The sequence below is a fragment of the Hypanus sabinus genome, chromosome 20 (assembly GCF_030144855.1).
Source record: "Hypanus sabinus isolate sHypSab1 chromosome 20, sHypSab1.hap1, whole genome shotgun sequence".
NCBI classification, from domain to species: domain Eukaryota; kingdom Metazoa; phylum Chordata; class Chondrichthyes; order Myliobatiformes; family Dasyatidae; genus Hypanus; species Hypanus sabinus.
The window spans coordinates 13,258,362-13,281,365 of NC_082725.1; the positions used below are offsets into that span (position 1 = coordinate 13,258,362).

General features: G+C 41.8%; 1 protein-coding gene across 1 annotated transcript in view; it reads right to left on the reverse strand.

Moving 5' to 3' along the window:
- The window catches only part of kdsr (3-ketodihydrosphingosine reductase), a 50,780-nt gene that overhangs the window by 22,500 nt on the left and 5,276 nt on the right, over window positions 1-23,004 (reverse strand). Inside the window, exons 2-8 of the mRNA XM_059945123.1 lie at window positions 18,091-18,180; window positions 13,955-14,011; window positions 12,971-13,036; window positions 9,868-9,963; window positions 4,751-4,942; window positions 3,455-3,538; window positions 1,490-1,573 (exon numbers count right to left, since the gene is read on the reverse strand). Coding sequence (XP_059801106.1) covers window positions 1,490-1,573; window positions 3,455-3,538; window positions 4,751-4,942; window positions 9,868-9,963; window positions 12,971-13,036; window positions 13,955-14,011; window positions 18,091-18,180 — 669 coding nt within the window. The remainder of the gene's footprint in view (window positions 1-1,489; window positions 1,574-3,454; window positions 3,539-4,750; window positions 4,943-9,867; window positions 9,964-12,970; window positions 13,037-13,954; window positions 14,012-18,090; window positions 18,181-23,004) is intronic.

The following is a 23,004-nucleotide window of genomic DNA, read 5'->3' on the forward strand; positions in this document are numbered from 1 at the left end:
CAGCAAATAATCTAATCATGGTCAGATTAGATGCTTGGGCATAACAAGCAGCAGATGAAATTTAACAGACAAGTATAAGGTGATGTTTTTGCAAGTTAGGAGAGGCAATGGAGACTTAATGACACAAATCCATAGAGCAGGGGTTCTCAACCTTTTTTAAGCATGGACCAATTCCATTAATCAAGGGGTTCATGGACTCCTGGTTGGGAATCTCCAACACAGAGCACAGAGGAATAAACAGACTGTGCAAAGATCTCTGAAGGAAGTAGAATATATTGAAAGATTAAATAGCGAGGGATAAGGGATCTTAGCTTCATAGCTAGCAGACACTGAATACAAAAGCAGGGGAGTTTTGCTGAACTTTTATGAAGTTCTGGTGAAGCTACACTTTGAGCATTATGACCAGTTCTAGTCAGCACACTTATGAAAGACATGTTCAGAGATAAGGGATTTTAGCTATAAATATAGGATTTTCCCCTAGAAACAAAAGTAACATCAGGGGAGTTTTGACTGAGGTTTACATGACCACAACAGGGTTAGATAAGCAAGATAAAAGCTGCTTGTATGGGTTGAGATACAAGACCTCAAGTGCACAGATTTAAGGCTGAGGGAAGACATGCACAATGAAGATGTTTTATCTTTAAAATGAAGTAGCAAGGTGGCTGCCTGCAGGAGTGGTGTAAATGGAGGTAATCAATAATTGGAAAAGAAATTAGGATGTAAACTTGAAAGAAATAGAGTCATAGAAAAATACAGCAGAAACAGGCCACTCAGCCTATCTAGTCCATGCCGAAACCATTTAAACTGCAAGGCTGTCATCTGCAAGAGCACCCTCCATAGTCCTATCATTCATGTACCTGTCCAAACTTCTCTTAAAAATAAATTTAAAGTTAAAGGGATAGCATCATGGATTTGACAGGTCCAATGGCCTCCTTTGTCATAATGACATAGTATTACATTTATTGTATTCACACTACAGACACCACATAGAATAAGGTAGTATGATTTCAGTCCCCAATATCTCAACTAGTTTGGGCTTTTAAACTCTAGTCTCCGTAGTTCAAGCTAATGGTTTCTGAAGCCAACACCAAAGACAAAACTTACTGAGTACATTGCAGAGCTATCCCTAACAGGATGTGAACTTAGATGACCTTATTAGACAAGTAACTTATCAAGTACAAATTAAAAAACATACAGGGGTTTTTGAAATACAAACTCTCAGATGTTAACTGTGGGGGTGGGGGAGAAGAGTAGGGGGTTGGCAAGGGTCAACGTCACTTATTTGTAGAATTGACCTTAGCCTTGGATTCTTTCAATCCAATATTTAAACAAGACATCAGGAGGTTCATGCCATTTATCTTCCCCAACTTGGTCTCAGGAGTTAATGGGAAGCCGCAAGTTAATGTCTTCCAAAGGAGGATTTACGCATGAGAACCTGTGTCCACAATTTACAAGTCCTTTATTAAAATTTCTATGTATTCACACTTACCACAGCATCTTTTACAATAATCTTTGCCACTTGATCTGGTTGACATAGCCCTGATGTCTCAGAAATCATTTGTGTCTCCAAAGGCTAAAATAAAAATGTACATAAAAAATAGATTAATAGTTGACATATTGTTGGAAAGTACAATAAACAATGAAGTGGTATGATAGTGTAGCGGTTAGCACAAAACTTTACGGTACCAGCAACTGGGGTTCAATTCCTGTCACAGCCTGTAAGGAGTTTGTACGTTCTCCCTGTGATTATGTGGATTTCATTGTAAATTGTTCGTGTAATTAAGCAAGGGTTATATCAGGGGTTGCTAGGCAGCACTGGAAGGGCCTGATCTGCACTGCATGTCACATATATATAAATAAAATTAAACCCACCATAATGGGATATTCCAATTACCTGCAAAATAGTTTCTGATCTTTCTGAGTCTTATCATAAGGTGATGGATGAGGGTAGGATAGTGAATCTTGTTTAAGTGCACTTTAGTTAAGGATTCAACAAGGTACTTCATGGCAAGTTAAACCAGAAGATTAAGGCACACCGACTCCATGGTGCTTGGCCATATAAGATAGAGGATAGCGGTGGAAGGGTCTTATTCTGACAGGAGGTCTACAACTAGTGGCATTCTACAGGGATCAGTGCTTGGACCTCTTGTTTGTGATACATATAAATGTTTTGGTCAAAAATGGAGGGTCAATTAGCAAGTTTGCTATTGGCAGAAACTGGATAATGAGGAAAGTCCTCAAACAGTACAATGGAACGCACAGCACCGTGCAAAAGTGTTAGGCACATACGTATAGATAGGGTGCCCAAGACTTTTACCCAGTACTGTATTTATCAGCATGAAGTGGAGAGTGAGTTTGTAAATCTGGTGGGAGGAAAGAATGGCGAGGATGGAGCGCTGTGGGACAAGTGGCAGAGGAGAGCCAGGGCGGGAGGGGCAGCACAGGTGCAGACACGCCCTGTCCTGAGACACCAGTCAAGCTGAATTGAATCCAAACATTTTGCTTATCATTACAGAACGTCTCTCGGGTGTTTCTGACTCCCTGCCGCCTTCCCACTCTCTGTCCACAATAGACACCCATATCAGAATCACACGTAATGAAATTTGTTTTTTTTGTGTGGCAGTACAGTGCAATACATGAAATTACTACAGTACTGTACAAAGGTCTTGAGCACCCTAGCTATGAACATGTTTGCAGGACCAACATTGTGATGAGCACCAACATCATGGTCCAAATGGCGTCTTCCTATATTCTACTGTTCTACGTTCTCACCTAAACCAGAATTGACTTGGTATACAAATAATTAAAGTACCTCATTTTTGGATCTCCTATTGACAACTCATAGACATTTTTTGCTCATCATACAGACTATTTGAGATCTGCACCCAATTGACAAGCATGGTTGACGATTAAAAAAAAGACTCAATTTAAACAAGCCTTTTCTACGAATATTTTTAAAATATTTAATCTAAGTTTTCTCATACTAAAAATTAGCTTTGTATAGAAAATTGTCTATTTGTTTCTGAGATCTCATCAACAAGCTGTCATTTTCTTTACCACCAGAAAATTTTGTATTCTCATTAATTTTGTTTTGATCTTAAATGCTCAACCTTATTATTGTTTCGACAATTCAGCTAACACTCTAATGTGAAAGATTTGAAAAGCGAAAAATTATCGTAAATTTTTGAACAATGGGAAAAGGAAAAAATAGAGCAGAGTTAGCAACCCTGTAGTACTAAAACTCATTTGGGATTACAGATTTCTTAAGTATTTATCATGAATAATGATTTAAAAAAGAACATACATATGTAAATACAAGATATCAGCAGATGCTGGAAACCTTGAGCAACACACACAAAATACTGGAGGAAGTGAGGACAAGACCCTTCATCAAATACAGATGTATGCACATAAAGAGGTCTGAGCTAAATATGTTTTTAAAAAAAGCCTTTACCTTGTCTCTATTCTCCTCCTGAAATCCAGGTGTGTCTGTGTCAGGAGGGTACGCAACTGTGATGTAGATATTATATGGCTTCACCTATAAACACCAACAAATGCAAATCAAAAAATAAGTTCTGTACATCTTAAAATTAAATTTAGCAAAGCAACAAAACTCATTGGGAAACTTTCCGTTCTATGGGATCATTAGAAACTAAAACAGTGTCCATTCTTTTCATTCCAGTAATTAACAGCTTGGTGATTAATAGGCATGATCTCCTAATTGGAGATTCAAGTATGGATTTTTATTGGACCTTATTTTGGATTGAAATTCAAAAGCAGGCAACGGTACTTTGAACAGAAGAAAAAGGGAGGGGAATGTAAAATCTTCAAGATCAGCAAATCTGAAATTTCTTCCCCTTACCTATATTAAATTTAATATTTCATAAGTAATGCTCAAGATATGTGGGGAAAAGAACTAATGAAAGGCATTTTCGAAACTATTCACTGTTATAATGCATTGGTTAAAAAAGTGAATCTTCCTGCAAACCTTCATTTCGGCCACCCATAAGAGGCCTTGCAATAGGAAGGTGCATTATCAAGGCAATGAAAAGGAGCATTATAATATTACAAAAGCAAATGCAGTGTTTCCAGGGCCAATTTCAATAATGATTACCCATGTCTGCACACAATTGTTTGTTAAGGCAGTGATGAATTTGGTATTTGAAGGAATTGCTTTAAATAATTTGGGGAAAGAGAAATAATGTACAATAATGAAAACATTAATTGAAAAGTTACTTTTTGAATAACATTAAATTGAGAGATAAATTAAATCCTGATACATATGAAATATCAAAAATGCCTGATGCCAAGGGCTTAAGCTATAAATTCCCAGGCTCACCTGCCCTAATTTCCTGTGAATGGTGTAAATGTACAACCAGAGAAAGGTGATACTTCCTCACAAAATGTTTGGCTTTCAATGGAGCATAACGGATATAGCACATGTATCTGCATATAGAATCTTGCTCACTGATAGGATGTTACTAAAATAGCATGTTATTATGGGAGTACATTATTATTGGAATTATAACACATAACAATTATATGTCTAACTCAGAACAAAATCATGTTATATTTCTTCACATGCTCCTTTCTATTTCTTAGGAAAGTTGAATCTACAACAATATCATACACAAAACTCAAAGTAATCGAATAGGGAAGTCAACAGTTAAAATGCCTGGAAAAAAAAGGGGGAGGGAATGGAAATCGTCATAAGTAGGTATAATACAAATTATAAAATTGATGTGCATACCTCCATTTGCAGTGATTCAGCTAATCCACGAAGAGCAAATTTGGATGGAGAATAGGCGGTGTATCCAAATAACCCGACTTGTCCTGCCTGGGATGACACAAAGACTACCCTTCCCATTCTTCTTTCCTTCATGGTGTGAATGACAGCTCGGGTGGGATAAACACTACCCAGATAATTGATCTCCATTAACCTCTGGAGAGAATGACACACAATACTAATCAAGATCAATATTCAAGCCAGTTAAAATAAAATTAACAGAAAGCAACTTTGCAAATTAATTTACATGGAAATTGGCATGTTAATTCTGTCACCTAGAAGTTGACATGAAGCCTACTGAAAAACCAGCCTTAAAAATCACATTTAGTTCAGTGAAATAGATGAATAGTTCACTTGACAAATTCACACATCATGATAACACGCCATTATACTAGGAACTAAATGCCAACACACATTGGCATAATGGATTACCCAGAAGTTCAAAATTTCAAGTTTATCATCAAAGGATGTACTCCATGTACAACCTTGAGATTCATCTTCTAGCAGGTACCCACAAAACAAGGAAACACTATAGAATCCATGAAAATCCACACACAACAGAGACAAACATCCAGTGTACAAAAGAGGACAAATTGAGCAAATAGTTTAAAAAAGTAAACAAATAATACATGGAACGTGAACTGCCGAGACCCCAGCTGCCGGGTCAGCTCAACCCTGAGGCCTAGGAAACCGGCCTAGAAACCCAATGGCTGCAAGGAGACAGCTGCCCTCAAACCCAGCAGCACGGGACCAGACACTCCTGAACCGCTCCCCTAACTGTAGTAGCCAGAAGAGAGGGAGACGGATCAAATTTGACTCATTGTTTTCCATTCTCGGGCCTCGACGCTGCATCCGCCACTGGAGATTGTCGTACCTGCATTCTCGAGAGTCAAGGTCACCAATCGTAAAATCACTAGTTCATTTAGATGGTTCAAAGGTCCATTCCTTAAAGTGAAATGACAGGCTGCAGATTGCAGTCATCGCAGTTCAGAAGTCGATCTGGTAGAGCATGGAATGATTTTGTGAACAGCCTGAAGAATGCTGACAGCACCATTTGTGATTTACTGCTCGAGCACTATTTTTTTTGGAGTCATCTTGAAACTGTTATCAGCAGCTTTAAAGATAGTGAGTCAATCTTCGGCAGTTCTTAAAATCAGCATAACTGCAAGTCAGTCAGGACACTGCTGATGACCCAATATTTCAGAATTAGAATCAGGTTTAATATCACTGACTTGTGTTCTGAAATTTATTGTTTTGCAGCAGCACTACAGTGCAATACATAAAAAAAATTATAAATTATAAGAAATACATGTTAACAATAAATTAATTAATGCACAAGAGAACAACAATACTGTGGTAGTGTTCAACATTTGGTTCACTGTCAGGTCAAAAAATCTGATAGCCAAGGGGAACAAGTTCTTCCTAAAACATTGAGTGTGCATTGCCAGGCTCCTGTACCTCCTCCCTGAAGGTAATAAGAAGACATGGACACGTCCTGGGTGGTCAAATGGATGCCGCCCTTCTTGAGACATTTCCTTTTGAAAATGCCCTCAACGCAGAGGAAGCTAGTGCCCATGATGGAGCTGATGAGAGTTTGCAACCTTCAGCAGCTTTTCTCAATCCTGTGCAGCGGTCTCTCCATATCAGACGATGAAGCAACTAGACATACAAAAAGAAGCTGGATGAACTCAGCAAGTCGGGCAGCATCCGTTGAAAGAAGCAGTTAACGTTTCGGGTCGAGACCCTTCTTCAGGACTAACGGAGGAGGGGGCAGGGGCCCTATAAAGTCCATACGTAGCCTCCTCTACTGCCATGATGAGGCCAAACCGGTTGGAGGAACAACATCTCATATACCGTCTGGGTAGTCTCCAGCCCCTTGGTATGAACTGGAATTCTCCAACTTCCAGTAATTCCCTCCCTCTCCCTTCCTCCATCCCACTTTCACTCTGCCTCCTCTTCTAGCTGCCTATCACCTGTCTCATGATTCTGCCTTCTTCTACTACCCATAGTGCTTTCCCCTTACATCCCTTCTTTACCTCGCCTGCCTATCCCCTCCCTGCTTCCCCTCTCCCACCCCTTGATCTTTCCTGATTGGTTTTCCACCCTCCCCCCACCTCCTTCCTTAGTCCTGACAAAGGGTCTCAACCCGAAATGTTGACTGCTTCTTTTCAACGGATGCTGCACGACCTGCTGAGTTCATCCAGCTTTTCTGTATGTCTTGATTTGACCACAGCATCTGCAGTGTACTTTGTGTTGACGAAGCAACTAGTTGGGAATGCTTCCCACGGCACATTTATTGGTTGCCAGAGAAGAAATGCATTAATGTGGCCGGTGTGGAACAGCAATGGTCCCGATAGTGTCTCGGCTCAAAATGTCGACTCTTTATTCCTTTTCATGGATGCTGCCTGCCCTGCTGAGCTCCGCCAGCATTTTTGTGTTACTCCGGATTTCCAGAACCATTTGTGTTTCTGACTAAGCAATGATGAACTTCTTAGCAATTCACTTCAGAACCACAAGGGGTGTTGGTAGCAGTTTGTGTGGCATCCTGCAGGCCTTGATAATTAATGTTTACATGAACAGGAAAAGCAGCAAAGCAGCCATTTCTTCCCTCAGACAGCTGGCAGATCAGTGACCAGATTTCAATCTCTGTTGGGTTAAGATCCAAACCAAGAAAAACATTTTCCAAAACATTGTAGCTCAACTTGTCAAAAGAAAACAAAAACAGTATTAATTTCTGGCAAAAGCTGAAAATGTCAACTACTGAACAATTTATGAGGAATACTTCATAGACACACAATATAGACACACTGCTCTTTAACGGAGCTAATGTTGTTAATAAACAACAAGCTGAATCACAATTGGAATTTATGAATAGCACAGAGCACTGACCCATGAAATGGTTCACTGGTTATTATTTACAAGTTTATTTTCCTTTCCCATAAAACTACTGCTTCATGTGATGCTCCATTTCCATCCTGAAATCACAAGAATCACAAAACTCCCCCCCAGAAAAAATCTGGACAAGAGCAACTAATGCATTGAAACAATACCAAAAGGAATATCATTTGGAAAAGTATCACCTCTTCTCGGAATCACTGTGGGATTACTTTCAAGGTGACTTCCTTCAGATAATTATTGTTATTATTATTTAGAGTTACAGGCCTTCTGGTCCAGCAAGCTTACCATGTGACCAATTAACCAATCAATCTGTATGCCTTGAGAATGTGGGAGAAAACCAGAGGAAACCCACGTGGTCACAGGGAGAACGTAAAAACTCTTTACAGGCAGAATTGAACCCAGGGCACTGGTCTGTACTAGTGTTATGCTATCTGTTCTACTACTGTGCCTTCCTTAAGGATGGTACTAAATGTTAGCACTGACAGAGATGCTTCAAACCCAAAAAAGCAGTTCTTTTAAAAATATTCATTTATATGAAGTGATTCATTATTACTAAACCGACTGAAGGGTTGTACTGTTAAATAAAGTGTCCTAGAAAGTCATCTATGTATTTGGAAAATGGAAAGGTTAAAAAAAAGAGGTAAAGAATGGTTACTAGTTGAAACTAGGTAGCCCAAAATAAAACCTGATTTTGTTTACATACTAAATAGAAGAAATTCTGCAGATGCCGGAAATCTAGAGTAACACAAGCACAAATCACTGATGGAACTCAGCAAGTCAGGCAGCAATCTATGGACAGGAATAAATAGTCAATATTTTGAGCTAAGACCCTTCAATAGTCCTCTCTGACCTGCTGAGCTCCTCCAGCATCTTGTGTGTGCTATTCTTTACATTAGTGGTCACCAACCTTTTTAAGCCCAAGCTCCCCTACCTCGGCCTTACTGAAAGGCAAGATCGACCCCAAATTGATTAGTTACATGCATGCGCACCAGGCAGAAAGGGTCGGAAGTAAAACCCTGGAACCCGGAAATAGAAATAATGTATGTACACCAGGGGTCACCACCCTCTCTTTGCACCGCGGACGGTTTAATATTGACATTATTCTTGCGGACCGGGCAACGGGGGGGGGGGGGGGGGGTGTTAAACACGACTGGAATACAGCGATACTTGAAGCAGTTTCCTCATGACCAGTCTATTCTGCAATTTAGGTTTCGTGGCTATCAGCACTTTGCTTCTGTCACACTTGCTCATGTTTTTATTCGCTGAAAAACCACAGTAGATTTGTCTTTAAGTGCAGGGTGCTTGGACTCAGGGTACCGAAGCTGTTTTGAGGGCTTCATTGCCTCATTAGACAGCCTCCGGGCCCAAACTCCAGCCTCCCACCCGCCGCCTTGGCCAGGTACGGCTGGTCGTGGATGGGGTGAGAGGACAAGGGCCAGAGGTCCCCATACCGGGGCTGCAGTCCGGACAGAGTGACCGACCAAGCGAGGAGCGCGAGCCCACCCCCCCCCCCATAGGTAGGTAGGATCTATCAGCCGACAAAAGATTGGCTCGAGGGATGACTTTCAGTAGATCGCAGCGAGGTAGCTGCTCTGCTACTTACAAAGCCCTGAGCCCGAATTATGTCCTCTGCGAATATTTTAGCATCGGGTTCTCCGCGAACATTTGGTGTGCTGAACAGGTTTAGCGGCAGCACCCATCTGTCCACGCTCCAGACCAGTAGCAACGGCACTTCACGCCAGCCAAGGGAGGCGGACGGTTACCCGAGGCCAACCAGTGATCCCTGGAGCGAAGGTATCACTGTGTTTAGGCGACTGATGACCTTGTGTGGGTTCAAATTCAAAAGTGGGCATGACAGGGAACGAGGAAAGGTGAAGCTGATTCATATCGTATCCTCTCGGCCCGGCGGTTGGGGATCACTGAAGTACACTGTGTAGTTCGTGGCGGGGGAGCTACACACATGCGCACCGGGCAGAAAGAACAGAACTAAAACCCCTCAACCCGGAAACAATCTCTCAACAGTATTTGTGTATTTATTTTTCTTTTTTTTTTGCGGGATCTACTGGGAAAGTCTCAAAGATCGACCAGTCCCCAACGGGTTGGAGACCACCACTTTACATGCTTCCACAAATGTTTCCACTGTATGAAAATAAAATCAAAGTTTATTAAAGCAAATTACTCACTCTGAAAATGCCGATGTCAACATCTTCAAACTTTGCAGCAACAGATGTTCCAGCACAGTTTATCAGCATGTCCACTGGCCCCAGCTTCTCCTGTGCCTTGAGAGTTAAATTTTATATTAATGTCTGAGCAGAACAAAAGTTCAATTGGAAAAAATATACAATTTCTCTGAACAGCTTAGTTGAAGCTTTTCAAATAGGAAGGCATAACTAAACTAACAAAAAAAAACTACTGGTAGAATTGTGTAGGGTCAAGGCTTTCTCCAGATTCCAACATCTGTAGTTTCTCCTATCTCCATCAAAACATTGTTGACAAGTACTCTACCTGGAGTTTAAAAATGTCACAGTAACTTAGTTAAAAACACAAAACTACGGCATTACATATTTAAAGCAGAAAGCGTTTAAAATTTGTTCTTTTGGATGGAAAAATGAGGCAGAACAGCTAATTTTATATTGACTCCAGTTGGCTTCTAAGTACATTCTTTAACATGTACTTCACAATTCTTAGAACAGCTCTGTTTCAAACATGTACAAAACAGGCAAAACAAGACTTAGACATTGTGAGCAATGTACAATGATAATATTACGCAAGTTTGTCATTGACATTATAAATGGATAAACATTAGTTTGCCTTTTTCTAGCAAAGTACACGAGGAGGAATTCTTATTGAAAACTATCGGATATTGAAAGACAGAGACAGAGCGGATGTGAAGGTGACTTTTCCTATAGTGGAAGAGGCTAGGTCCAGAGGACACAACCTCTGAATCAAAGAATGCCCCTTTAGAAAAAGAGAGAAGGAATCTCTGTAGCCAGTGAGTGGTGAATCTGTGGAAATCATTGCCACAGGCGGCTGTGGAGGCCAAGTCACAGAATATAATAAAAGTGGAGGTTGCTGGGTTTTTGATTAGTAAGGGTGTCAAAGGTTACAGGGAGAAGGCAAGAGAATGGGGTTGACAGATACAATAGATCAGCCTTGATGGAATGGCGGAACAGACTGCGTGTGCCAAATGGTCCACTTCTGCTCTGATGCCTTATGGTCTTGTTTGTTTGTTTATTTGTTTATTTATTAAGATACATCGTAGTGTAGGCCCTTCTAGTCACGCCACCCAGCAACCCCTGATTTAACCCCAGCTAAATCACGGAACAATTTACAAGTACCAATTAGTCTACTAACTGGTATGCCTTTGGACTGTGGGAGGAAACCAGAGCACCCAGAGGAAACCCATGCATTCACAGGGAGAATGTACAAACTCCTCACAGACAGTGGCAGGAATCGAACCCAGGTTGTTGGGACTGTAACGCGTTGTGTTACCATGCTGCTCCTTACAGTTATTCCATTTGCAAAAGTTGTAACACCCTTTGTCAGAAGTAAGAAAAAAAACTAATACAAGTAGCACAGAAGGTAGGGAAAATTGAATCGGACAAATAGGACAAAAGAACCATTCTGAAGGAGTGAAGCCAGGGTTGCCATGGATTTAAGGTGAGGGAATCTAGTCTATATGTTAATGAGGATAGAGGAATAACAAGAAGAATACAAGTAAGAATGCTGTGAAATCAGAAGTTACAGTGAGGAAAAACAATATAAGCAGACGAACAGAAAAGCAGAAATAGAGAGCTGTGTGAAATACCCAGAATGCCAGGCTATGGCAATTAGGACAGAAACAAGGAGCCAACCTCAGGGAACTGGTCAGTTCTAATACAGAGAATGAGAAATACCTGAAGGTATAGAATTCAGAGCTATGTCATACTTAAATAAAAAACATTATTCCTCAGGCTTTCATTACAATAGGCCACAGGCAGATAAGGTGGAGTAGGAATGGGATGGAGATACGAAATGGCGGGCAGCAGGGGAGCTCGGCCTTGTTTCTGTATAGTGCACACTGGTCGATCACATAGCAGCTTTAGAAAAGTGCATTTTACAATTCCATGCATTTGTCTGTAAAATTGCATGTGATAAGGACAGATTAAGCAAACGAGAGCTTTTGTCTTTGGAGCAAAAGAGAATGAGATATGAAGGTGATAATGGTGTACAAGATGATAAAAGACCGATTGTGTGGAAAGAGACTTTTTCCTAGGGCGGAAAGAGCTAATACAAGGGGGCTTGATTTTAAGGGGATGGAGAGAATGTTACAGACGATTTTTAAAAAATATACACAGAGTAGTGAGTGTATGGAATACCCTGCTGGGGTGGCGGTAGAGGCAGGTATATTAGAGATACATTTAAGAAACTCTTGGATAGGCATACGCTTGATAGAAAAATGGAGGGCTTTGTAGGATGGAGGGGTTAGATAGATTAGCTGGAGTAGGCACAACATTATGGGCCGAAGGGCTGTATATTCTAAAACCTACAAATCAGAATGATAGATGAGACGGAGCAAAGATGATGAGTCAATCGGCCTAAGTCTGCTTCTGTGTCTCATGGTCTAAATTACAACAACAAATCTTTCAATTTAAAAAAAACCTTTACTTTGCAACATAAGTAATTTAACTGAGTGTTCAACAAATTTAAAAAAATCAAAAGGCAACCACGAAGGCTGTCAGTGAATCTAGAAATCATTTGCATTTTCACAGTGTTGATGCCTTTACACTTCCAAGAGGGCCTCAGCCGTGCCAAAGGGTTTGGAAGCTTGCGTGCCTCAATAACCCAGAAGGAGCTCTGTTGGCTGGAGTCAGGGCTTTATGCTTTGGCTCTTGGTAGGGTTGCCCATGCCAAGCAGGTCAAAGGGTAGAGGCCAGACTGAGTGTGGTCCACCGGTCCTCCAAGTTCAGGGGCTCAGCTCAGGGCTAACAAACCTGATTGGCAAAACAAAACTGTTATGGAAACAGCAATGAAGAATCATTCTACACCTGGGTGTGACAATATTCTGGAGTCTTCACCCAGGACTTGTGTGACTGATAGTAGTGAAAACCGAGAAGAAGCTACCAACGTGATGAAGGAAGCCCTGAACATCAGCAGGTATGGAGGACCTTCATTGTTGCCCTAAACACCAACAGTGAGCGCGATGCAACAACAGGTCAAAACCAAATGAGGACACAAGATACAAAAGGAATCTCGTAGATGTGCTTCGTATCGTTGAGCGAGGGGAAAAGAAAGCAACACACGTACTTGTTTTATCACACTCTGCACTTGTCCATAGCCTTTTGAGACATCAACCGATATGCATAAAACCACCTGTGAAACAAATCAGAGTCTTCACCATCAAACATGCATTGATCAACACAGCCGAAGCATCAATGAGGACAGAACTGCACAAGTACCTCCCTAAAGATTCGCACAATGGAAACTGGAACTACACAATGAAATCGATTCTTCGGACGAGGAGGAGACAGCAAGTGAGTGCAGGGGTTTAAAAAAAAAGACTGGGAACAGGCACAGGGATCACTAGGGAGGAGACTACGATGTATGACAAAGAAATGATGTGCACATAATCACAAGCAAGGGAAAATAAAACGCTACAGGACACAATGCAGAGCGAGACAGAAATGCAAGAGTGAGACAGGGGTGGGGTGGTGAAGAGGAAAAGCCACTCTTGCTCAATGATAGCTCGTCTATCTCTGGGCAAAGTACGGGAAGAGATGCAAATCTTCACATCCCCCACCCCCCCAAAAAAAAGCACAAGAAAGAAAGTGCAATACTGACTGAATATCCAAAGAGAACTCATCAGCATACCCAGAAAATTTAAAGTGAATATGCCCCACTTCCAGTCACTCAGCCGATTACATGGTGACAGCCTGCAGAAATAAAAACTAAGAACCAATCTGGTAGAAATACTTGTGCTATGGATGGTTAGTATTTAATGAGGTTTTAAAACCAGCATTTAGAAAGCAATTTTTTTAAGCTTTACAGTTATTTTGCCAGAAACCAAATTATTTTCTTATTGGCAGAGCGATGCAATTTATCTTGCCAAAATAAAAGCTCTCTCATTCCCCAATCACATGTGAACTGCTCTCTTTCAATAAAATGTCAGTGAACAAAGAAGCTACTTAGAAATACAAGGGTAACATTTAAATCACAATAGCTCTACACCCATACACACAAAATGCTCTGGTAAAAAGCACGCACATAACTTAACAACTCTTCTACGCCCACCTGTTTATCATTAATTGAATATTTCTCAATTTCCTTCTTTGCTCGCAGCAGCTTGGTCTGTAAGATAAAAAACAATCAAACCACAAAACTACATAAACACAAAAGACTCTACAGATGCTTGAAATCCAGAGTAGCACATACAATGAGCTGGAGGTCAGGCAGCATCTATGATCAAGAATAAAGAGCTGGTTTTTGGGCCGAGGACCTCGATTAAGGGTCAGCTCTTAATTCCTCTCCATAAATCCTGCCTGATCTGTTGAGTTCCTCCGGCATTTTTTGGGTGTTAAACCACACAACTATTTGCAGATACGACAGGGTCTTTGAAAAGACACTTGGATAGGTACATGGAGCTTAGCAAAATAGAGGTCTATGGATAACCCTAGGTGATTTCTAAACTAAGTACATGTTCGGCATAGCATTGTGGGCCGAAGGGCCTCTATTGTGCTGTGGGTTTTCAATGTTAACTATATTTTTAGAACTGTACTCACCCCATCTTCCCCCCCCCCCCGCCTTACCAGTGATAGGGCTCCTCTTGTCCTCAAATCACACCTCGTGACCTCTGTATCTCGCATGTTATTCTCTGTAACTTCCACCATCTTCAACAGGATCCTACCACCAAACATGTCTTTACCCCCCCCCCCCCCATCCAACTCTCTGCTTTCTACAGGGATCACTCTCTCCCTGATTCCCTTTGGCCAGTCATCCCTCCCCACCAATCTCCCTCCCTGCAGGTGTCAGAAATGCTACACCTGCCCATTCGCCAACTCCCTTACCTCCATTCAGGACCCCAAACAGTCCTTTCTGGTGAGGCAACGCTTCACTTCCGAATCTGTTGGGACATCAGTTGTATCCGGTGCTCCTGATGTGGCCCCCTGTACATTGCTGAGACTGAAGTAAATTGGGGTGGGGTGGGGGGACCGTTTTGTTGAACTCGGCTCCATCCGCCAAAAGCCAAGATTTCTGGTGGCCAACCATTTTAATTCCCATCTCCATTTTCATTCTGACATGAGGGTCCATTGCCACGAAGAGGCCATTGAGCACAGAGGAGTAACACATCATATTCCAACTAAGAAGCCGCCAACCTGATGGAATGAATATTGATTTCTCCTTCCAGTAATTGTTTCCTTCCTCTTCACTCTTCTACTCCCCACTCCGGCCTTTTACCTCTTTTTCTCACCTGCCTATCACCTCCCCTAGTGCCCCTTCTTCCCTTTCTCCTCTCCTATTAGATTCCTTCCTCACCAGCCCTTGACCTTTCCCACTCACCTGACTTCACCTATCATCTTCCAGTTTGTCCTCCTTTCCATCCACCCACCTTAAACTGGCATCTTCCCCCTTCCCTTCTTGACCTGATGAAGTTCTCGGTCCGAAACATTGACAGTTAATTCCTTTCTATAAATGCTGCCTTACCTGCTGAGTTTTGCCAGCATATTCTGTGTGTGTTTTTCATCTGGATTTTTTTTTTTTATCAGGCACTTAGTAAATTTTGGTGACATCATATGTTCTAATAGAAGTACAAACCTGTTCCCGAAGTTTAAGTGTATTCCAAGCCACTGGTGATCCAACTGAACTGTTTTGGTCAACAACCTCAAAGGGGATCATTTTAAGCCCCTGACTTAAGCAACTTGGAGACTTGGACGTGCAGATATAACTAAAAGGAAAAGGTTCTCCTCTTTTACAAAATAGTTACCGATAGTGCAGGAGGGTGGCATGGGAGCTTGGCGGTTAGTGTAATGCTCTACATGGCCAGTGATTGGGGTACAATTCCCGCGGCTGTAAGGAGTTTGCATGTTCTCCCCATTAGCACCTGTGTTTCCTCCTGGTGCTTCAGTTTCCTCCCATGTTCCAACGAAGTATGCTTTGGGTTAGTAAGTTGTGGGCATACTACACTGGCAATGGAAACTGTCTCTGGCACATAATCGCACTGTGTTGATCGTTGATGTAAATGATGCATTTCACTGTACATTTCAACGTACATGTAACAAATAAAGCTAATCTTTATTCCCAAAAAAACACCATTCCAAACTGATAACTTGTCCCTACTTGTAAAGGGGAATTGGAAACTCTGAATAACCATATGAATGCTCTTCCATTTTTATCCCCAATTAATTTCTTAAAAGTTATTTTTACCCCTGCAACTGCACAAATTCTTAAATCCAAGTTACTCCATCTCAACAACAACCAGCATCTAACACAGGCTAAGAAAATGCTTTCAATAGAACTAAAAACACATTGAAAATGCTTTCAATTTACATACAACTTTTAATGTGGGAATGGTGCTAAACTACTACAGAAATTTCTTGGGGGAAAAAAGGAAATGAAAAGCTTAAAAGACGTATGGATTAGTAGGTTAATTGGTCACATGGGTGCAATTGAGTGCCATGGGCTTGAGGCGGGAAAGGACTGTTATAGGTTTTTATCTCTAAATAAAATTAATAAAATTTTACTACGGGTGGCATCTATCATTAAGGACCCCCGCTACCTAGAACATGCCCTCTTCTCATTACTACCATCAGGGAGGAGGTACAGGCGCCTGAAGGCACACACTCAATGATTCAGGAACAGCTTCTTACCCTTAGCCAAAGTCCTAAATGGACTTTGAACCCATAAGCACTTACCGCACTGCTTTCTTTTTCTCGTTTAGCACTACTTAAAATTTAAATGATTAGAAAATTTGACTGATCTTAAAAATGGTATGAAAAATTGTATAAATTAATGCATCTTCCAATGGCAGTGCTCAAGAAGGTGGGATCTGTTGACACACTCGGTATTTAGGAACAGCTTCTTCCCCTCTGCTATCAGATCTCCGAACAGTCTATAAACACTGTTCACTATTCCACTATTTACTTACTTCCTGCTCCCTCCCCTCTTTCTTCTCTTTTTCCCCCAAATCATGATTCCCCTCTCTCTGACCCTTTCCCACTCTCAGTCCACAATAGAGACCCACATCAGAATCAGGTTTATTATCACTCACGTCATGAAATTGTGGCAGCAGTAGAGTTTTATGCATATTATGTGCCCAAGACTTTTGCACAGTAATGCACATCTTTGGAATGTGGGAGGAAACCAGAGTACCTAAAAAGGAAGCCCACACGATCACAAGCAGAACAAACAAACTCCTTGGACAGAAATCAAACTCAGATTGATGATTCCTGGCACTGTAGAGCAATTGTGCTAACAGCTATACTACCGTGTCAAAACAACGGAAGTTTGACGTGTTAATTTCTCTACATTCATTATCAAAACAGAAGGATCCATGACATCCTGTGACATCACACCACTCTGGTAACGGTAGTGTAATGTCCAACTGCTCTGTCCAGGGTACTGCTGTCCTTTTGCTATCCTTAAAGTTTCAGTAACATATACTAGATTAATGTACAGTCAGCTCACAAATTAGGACAGGATTCCATTTCTGTGACCTGCTCTCAGGTCTGAAAAGAACAAAGGGCGTGAAACAGCTGTGACACAACACCAAGCAGGAGGGTGATGGCAGCCCACCTCACTGACTTGTTGAGCTAGAGAGCGACTCTGCTCAGTGCTCCCAGCAAACCCAGCCCCAAATTGTTGCAACCCAGTGGGGAAAAGGGGGAAAGAGACAAGGTAAAGCACAGAGAAATGCCTCATCCTCATCTGTAAATACATTTTAAGAAATGGAGCAAAAATCAAAATGACCTGTTCACATTCAAAGATTTTACCCATAACATAGGAAGACTTCTACTAAATTCAAACATGCAAAATTTCTACTCACCCCACTTTAATAGAAACTCAATTTTAAAAGAATAAAGAGAGTTAGAGACAACCAGGGAGTGACACATTTATCGCTTATTTCGCATTTGGGACGCTTATTTTGTTATTTTCACTCTATCGCTAATTTAGTTTCAGAAGGAAAAAAAATGCTGTTATATTGTTCGTCATTGGCTTCGTAATAAAGGATTGAAAGTACTTTTTTTGACTTGGAATTTAGTTATTTTTGGTAGTGTCAACCTCCTCAGTCAATCTCTCAGCAGTTTTGGTTTGTTTTCAAGTAACCTCTACAGATTCACTCAACACAAGTATGTTGTACTAAAATCATACTACAAGATCAATTAAAATTTAGCAACTGGGCACGCGGCTATTAACTGTGTTCCATCACGTACCTCATCCCGAGCCACCAAAGTTATAAAAGCGCCATGCTTGAAGCATTCAATGGCAATGCTTTTACCGATACCACTTGACCCTCCAGTTACCTTTAAAAAGATAAGAAAAGTTACAAAATTATTTTACTTTCATACTTCAGAGTAGTCACCCTACATTCTTGCTAGAACATCTCTCCAACAAATCTGGTCAGTTCCATTTGCTGCTCGTAGGATCTTGCAGCCACATTTCCTCAGTATGTGAGAACGCAACACAAGTGTGAGTGGCAGGCAAGAGATTCTGCAGATGCTGAAGATCTTGAGCAACACAAGCACACACAAAATGCTGGAGGAGCCCATCGAGCACTCATTCCCCTCCACCGATGCCCGACCTGCCGAGTTCCTCCAGCATTTTGTTTTGTGCAAGTGTAAATCTTTCTCCAACCACCAAGTGATCTTTCATGGTCTTTAAAATTCTAGTCCAAAGAAGAAGGACGGAACTTCTAAAAGTTTAACACATTGGAATTAGTTACCAACACTTTACATGCATTTGCTTTCATTTCACCTTCACTACCATTTTCCTTTTTGGCAAAATAAACTTATGTATTGTGAGTCCTGACGAAGGGTCTTGTCCCAAAACATCGACAGTGCTTCTCCTGGCTGCCTGGCCTGCTGCGTTCCACCAGCATTTTGTGTGTGTTGCTTGAACTTCCAGCATCTGCAGATTTCCTCGTGTTTGCTTGTGTATTTCTTACTTTCATAGCAAAAATATATTCTAGAATAAGCACAAGAGATTATACAGATGCTGGAATCTTGAGGTTCACACACAAAATGATGGAAGAACTCAACAGATCAGGCAGCATCTGTGGAGGTACGAGAGCCTTAGGTCCCAAATCACAAGGTTTGGGAACAGTTGGTACCCTTCAACGATCAAACATGAATAACTTCACTCAGCTCAACACTGAACTGATTCCACAACCTTTTATTTCCCCTCACTTTCAAGTTCTCTGCAACTCATGGTCTCCATATTTATTATTTGTGTTGGCACAGTTTGCCTTTTTTTGCACATTGGTTGTTTGTCAGTCCTTGTGTTCAGTTTCTCATTGATTCTATTGTATTTCTTTGTTCTACTTTGAATGCCTGCAAGAAAATGAATCTCAAGGTAGTACATGGTGACATACACGCACTTTGAAAATAAATTTACTTACAACTTTTGAGAGAAATAAACAGTTGATGTTTTGGGCTGAGACCCTTCATCCACGGGAAGCAGTACAAGTTGGCAGGTGATAGGGAAGGAGGGAAGGGGTGGGGGGTGAAGGAGCTGGTAGGTGATAGCTGGAAAAGGTAAAGGCTCAAGGAGGAATTCGATGTGAGGCCAGAGAACCATAGGAGAAGGAGAGGGAGGAGGGGCATCTAAAGCATGAAGGAGTGTTACTTCTGTGGTCAGCAGATTTGATACAAGCTCACCAACCAATTAAGGTATAAGCACGATATTAGAAAGGAGTTACCCGAAAGCAGTGGAAGAGATATTTGTGCAAAAGTTTCAATCTAGAAATGATTTCTTATTTTAGGTGGGGAGAAGCTGAACAGAAGGGGGGGGGGGAAGAAATTGCCTGCAATACACATATTCCAAAACAAAAACAACCACTGCATGATTGATAGAATACATTAAACAAAAAAGAATCAAATTCAAGATAAAGAATGGCAAAACAGATGCTGGAAGTGGTCCAGTGCTACCTCAACTAACACCCGATTTTGATCTTAGGAATGGGGTAAAGGAAGATGCCAGTGATTATAATCAGAAGAATCGAACCACAGCCCAGCTCAAACTGTTGGAAAATGTATTGGCAAACAGAGTGGGTTCGAGTTGCATGTGGAGTAGACAACATCTGTGAACCAGAAGTGTTAGAGCACCAATGAAGAGTTAAATATTTTTTATATATTCAGACCATGGCACTACTAATGAGGTGCACTGTGCGAAGTTATAGGCTGTAGAGATATCAGAAACACCATTGTAAGGCAATGCCAATCCCAAAAGGGATCCCACAACAAAAGCACAAAATGTTGAAACTAATTATCAGGTCAGACGGCATTTATGGAGACTGAACACCAGCAATTTTGTGTTAGAAATGGAAAAGGATGAAATATAGATGCAGGAAATATTGGCAGGGGTGAGGTGGGAAGGAAGTGAAACTCAAACAGAAAGGAATGCTGTGATAGAGCCCAGTTCTAGAGAGATTAAGATGGAAGCAATGACGGTGCAAACTGAAGAGATTAATACCGGGGCAAATCAAGAAATGAAAGAGTGCAGTAGTAGGATTACAAACCACTGAAAGCACTGTTAACCGCGGGTCTAAGGGGCTATTGGCGCAATGAAGTTTGATGCAGCCGCTTGCAAGAACTTGGTGGGGTAGAACCATTCAGGGGCTCTTCTGCTACTGGAGAGGGAGAGACTAGGTTTTGTGAGGAAGCTTCTCAATTATTGTGGTGGTATACCACTGCATGGGGTTGCATGGGGCAGTGAGGAAGTGTGGTGGTTAGCACAATGCTTTACAGTACAGCTGACCTGGGTTCAATTCCCACTGTTGCCTGTAAGGAGTTCGTACGTGCTCCCTGTGAGTCTCCTCTGGGCGTTCTGCTTTCCTCCTACAGTCCAAAGATGTACCAGTTGGTAGGTTAATTGGTCATTGTAAATTAGCCCATGATTAGGCTAGGGTTAAGTTGGTGGGCTGCTCCTTGGCATGGTTGGAAGGGCCAGAATACAGTGTCTCAATAAAAATAAAATGAGTGCTATTGATGTGTAGCAATGTAATAGAAAAGTCTTGAGAGCATTGACTATGAGTGTAAAGAATAAAAAGGAATGATACACAAGAACATAAGAAATAGGAGCAGGAGTCGGCCATCTGGCATGTCGAGCCTGCTTCAGCATTCATTAAGATCATGCCTGATCTGGCCATGGACTCATCTCCACCTACCTGCCTTTTCCCCATAACCTTTAATTCCCTTACTATGTAAAAATCTTGTCTTAAATATATTCACTGAGGTAGCTTCCACTGCTTCATTGGGTAGAGAATTCCAGACTCACCACTTTTGGGAAAAGCAGTTCCTCCTCATCTCCATCCTATCTCTACTCCCCTGATTCCTGAGGTATCCCCTAGTTCTAGTCTTACCTACCAGTGGAAACAACTTTCCTGCCTCTATCTTATTTAGCTCTTTCATTATTTTGTATGTTTCTATAAGATCTCCTCTCATTCTCATATGGTTTATCTTTATAAATACTGATAACCGTGGTGGTGGCATCCGTCAGTCTCGAGGGATCATGGATCTGCGCCTGGAGTTTCCAGGGCGCAGGCCTGGGCAGGGTTGTATGGGAGACGGCAGTTGCCCAAGCTGCAGGCCTTCCCCTCTCCACGCCACCGATGTTGTCCAAAGGAAGGACACTAGGACCTATGCAGCTTGGCACCAGTGACGTCGCAGAGCAATGACACAAACACGCTGCCTCAGCTGTCTCGAACCAGTGACCTTCAGGTTACTAGTCTGATGCCTTCCCCACTAGGCCATGCGCCAACACAAAATAAACTTTATTCATAATAAGAAGTGCCTATTGACAGCTGGGAGTTGTTCATTAAACCATATGGTGAACACACGTGTAGGATGGGGAACTGAATGGACATCCAATAGAAGCTCAGCATCGTGCTCTTGACTAAAGAGCCGAAGCAAAACCGCCAAACCACATTCAATCTTCGCAATGCAGCAGAAAATTCATGTAGAGCAGCAAATTAAGGATGCTTCCCACAGCATTTTAAATTTAGATTACTTAATGAAGCAGAAATTACCTGTAGCACTTTGAATTTAATCTCTGCTTTATCAGGAACATGGGACAGGACCAGAAGATGTAGGAACAGAATTCAAAAGCATGGGTCTCAATGCTTAGGATGGGATCATAGCGATAGGTGACACAGTACCGCAATGGTGAGCGCGACGCTGTACCGCAGTGGTGAGCGCGACGCTGTTACAGCTCCGATGTTCTGGCGTTCAGTGCCCAATTCCAGTGCCATCTGTATGGATTCTGTACGTCCTCCCTGTGGAATGCCTGGGTTTCCCCCAGGTACTCTGGTTTCCTCCCACAGTCCAAAGATGTACTGGGTAGGTAGAACGGTCATGTTAAATTATCCTGTGATTACATTTGTCGGGGGATGCCAGGGTGGCATGGCTCAAAGGTCTGGAAGGGCCTACTCCATTAGTAAATAAATAAATGGTGTTGAAAAGTGCCAAAGGATGGGGGGGGGGGTGCGGGATGGGGGAAAACAGACACTGAAGACAAGGAGAAGCAGAAACAACTGTAGACCTGGGAGGGGAGAGAGGAAGAGGTAAGAGCAGGGAAGGGGGAAATTAAATAGCCTCATTGTGCAGGCTCTATCAAAACAGTGCAAGGGAAGCTTTTGCCAGAAAGAAAAGGACAGAAGTACAGAGACATGGGAAAGGGGTCAAAGACATTGGGTTGGGGAGGTGGGGTCATAGCCAGACAGAGTGAGATCACAGGCTGTTATCTAATTTACTGTTATTGACTTGAGAGTCCAAATTCTCTTTATTACATAATCATGAGGAATTCAGGTGGAATTAGCAACAAGAAGCATGAAAGCAAGCAGTATAGTGCAGTGATTAACTGCCATTGCCTTGTTGCTCTAAAGACTCTGGTTCAAACCCCACACTGTGCTGTCTGTGTGCAATTTTCTACCAACTCCCTGTCTTTAGTTAGGGAGCACCATAACATCTGATGGTACAGCTGACATCAACATTAGGAGGAAGATTGGGGTCGCTAAATGCATGTTTAAGCATTTGAGCAAGATACTGAAGAATAACACCATTTCTAAGGGTAGGAAACTCAAAGTGTCACAGTGCTACATTCATTCCACACTAACATCTGGAAGCGAATGA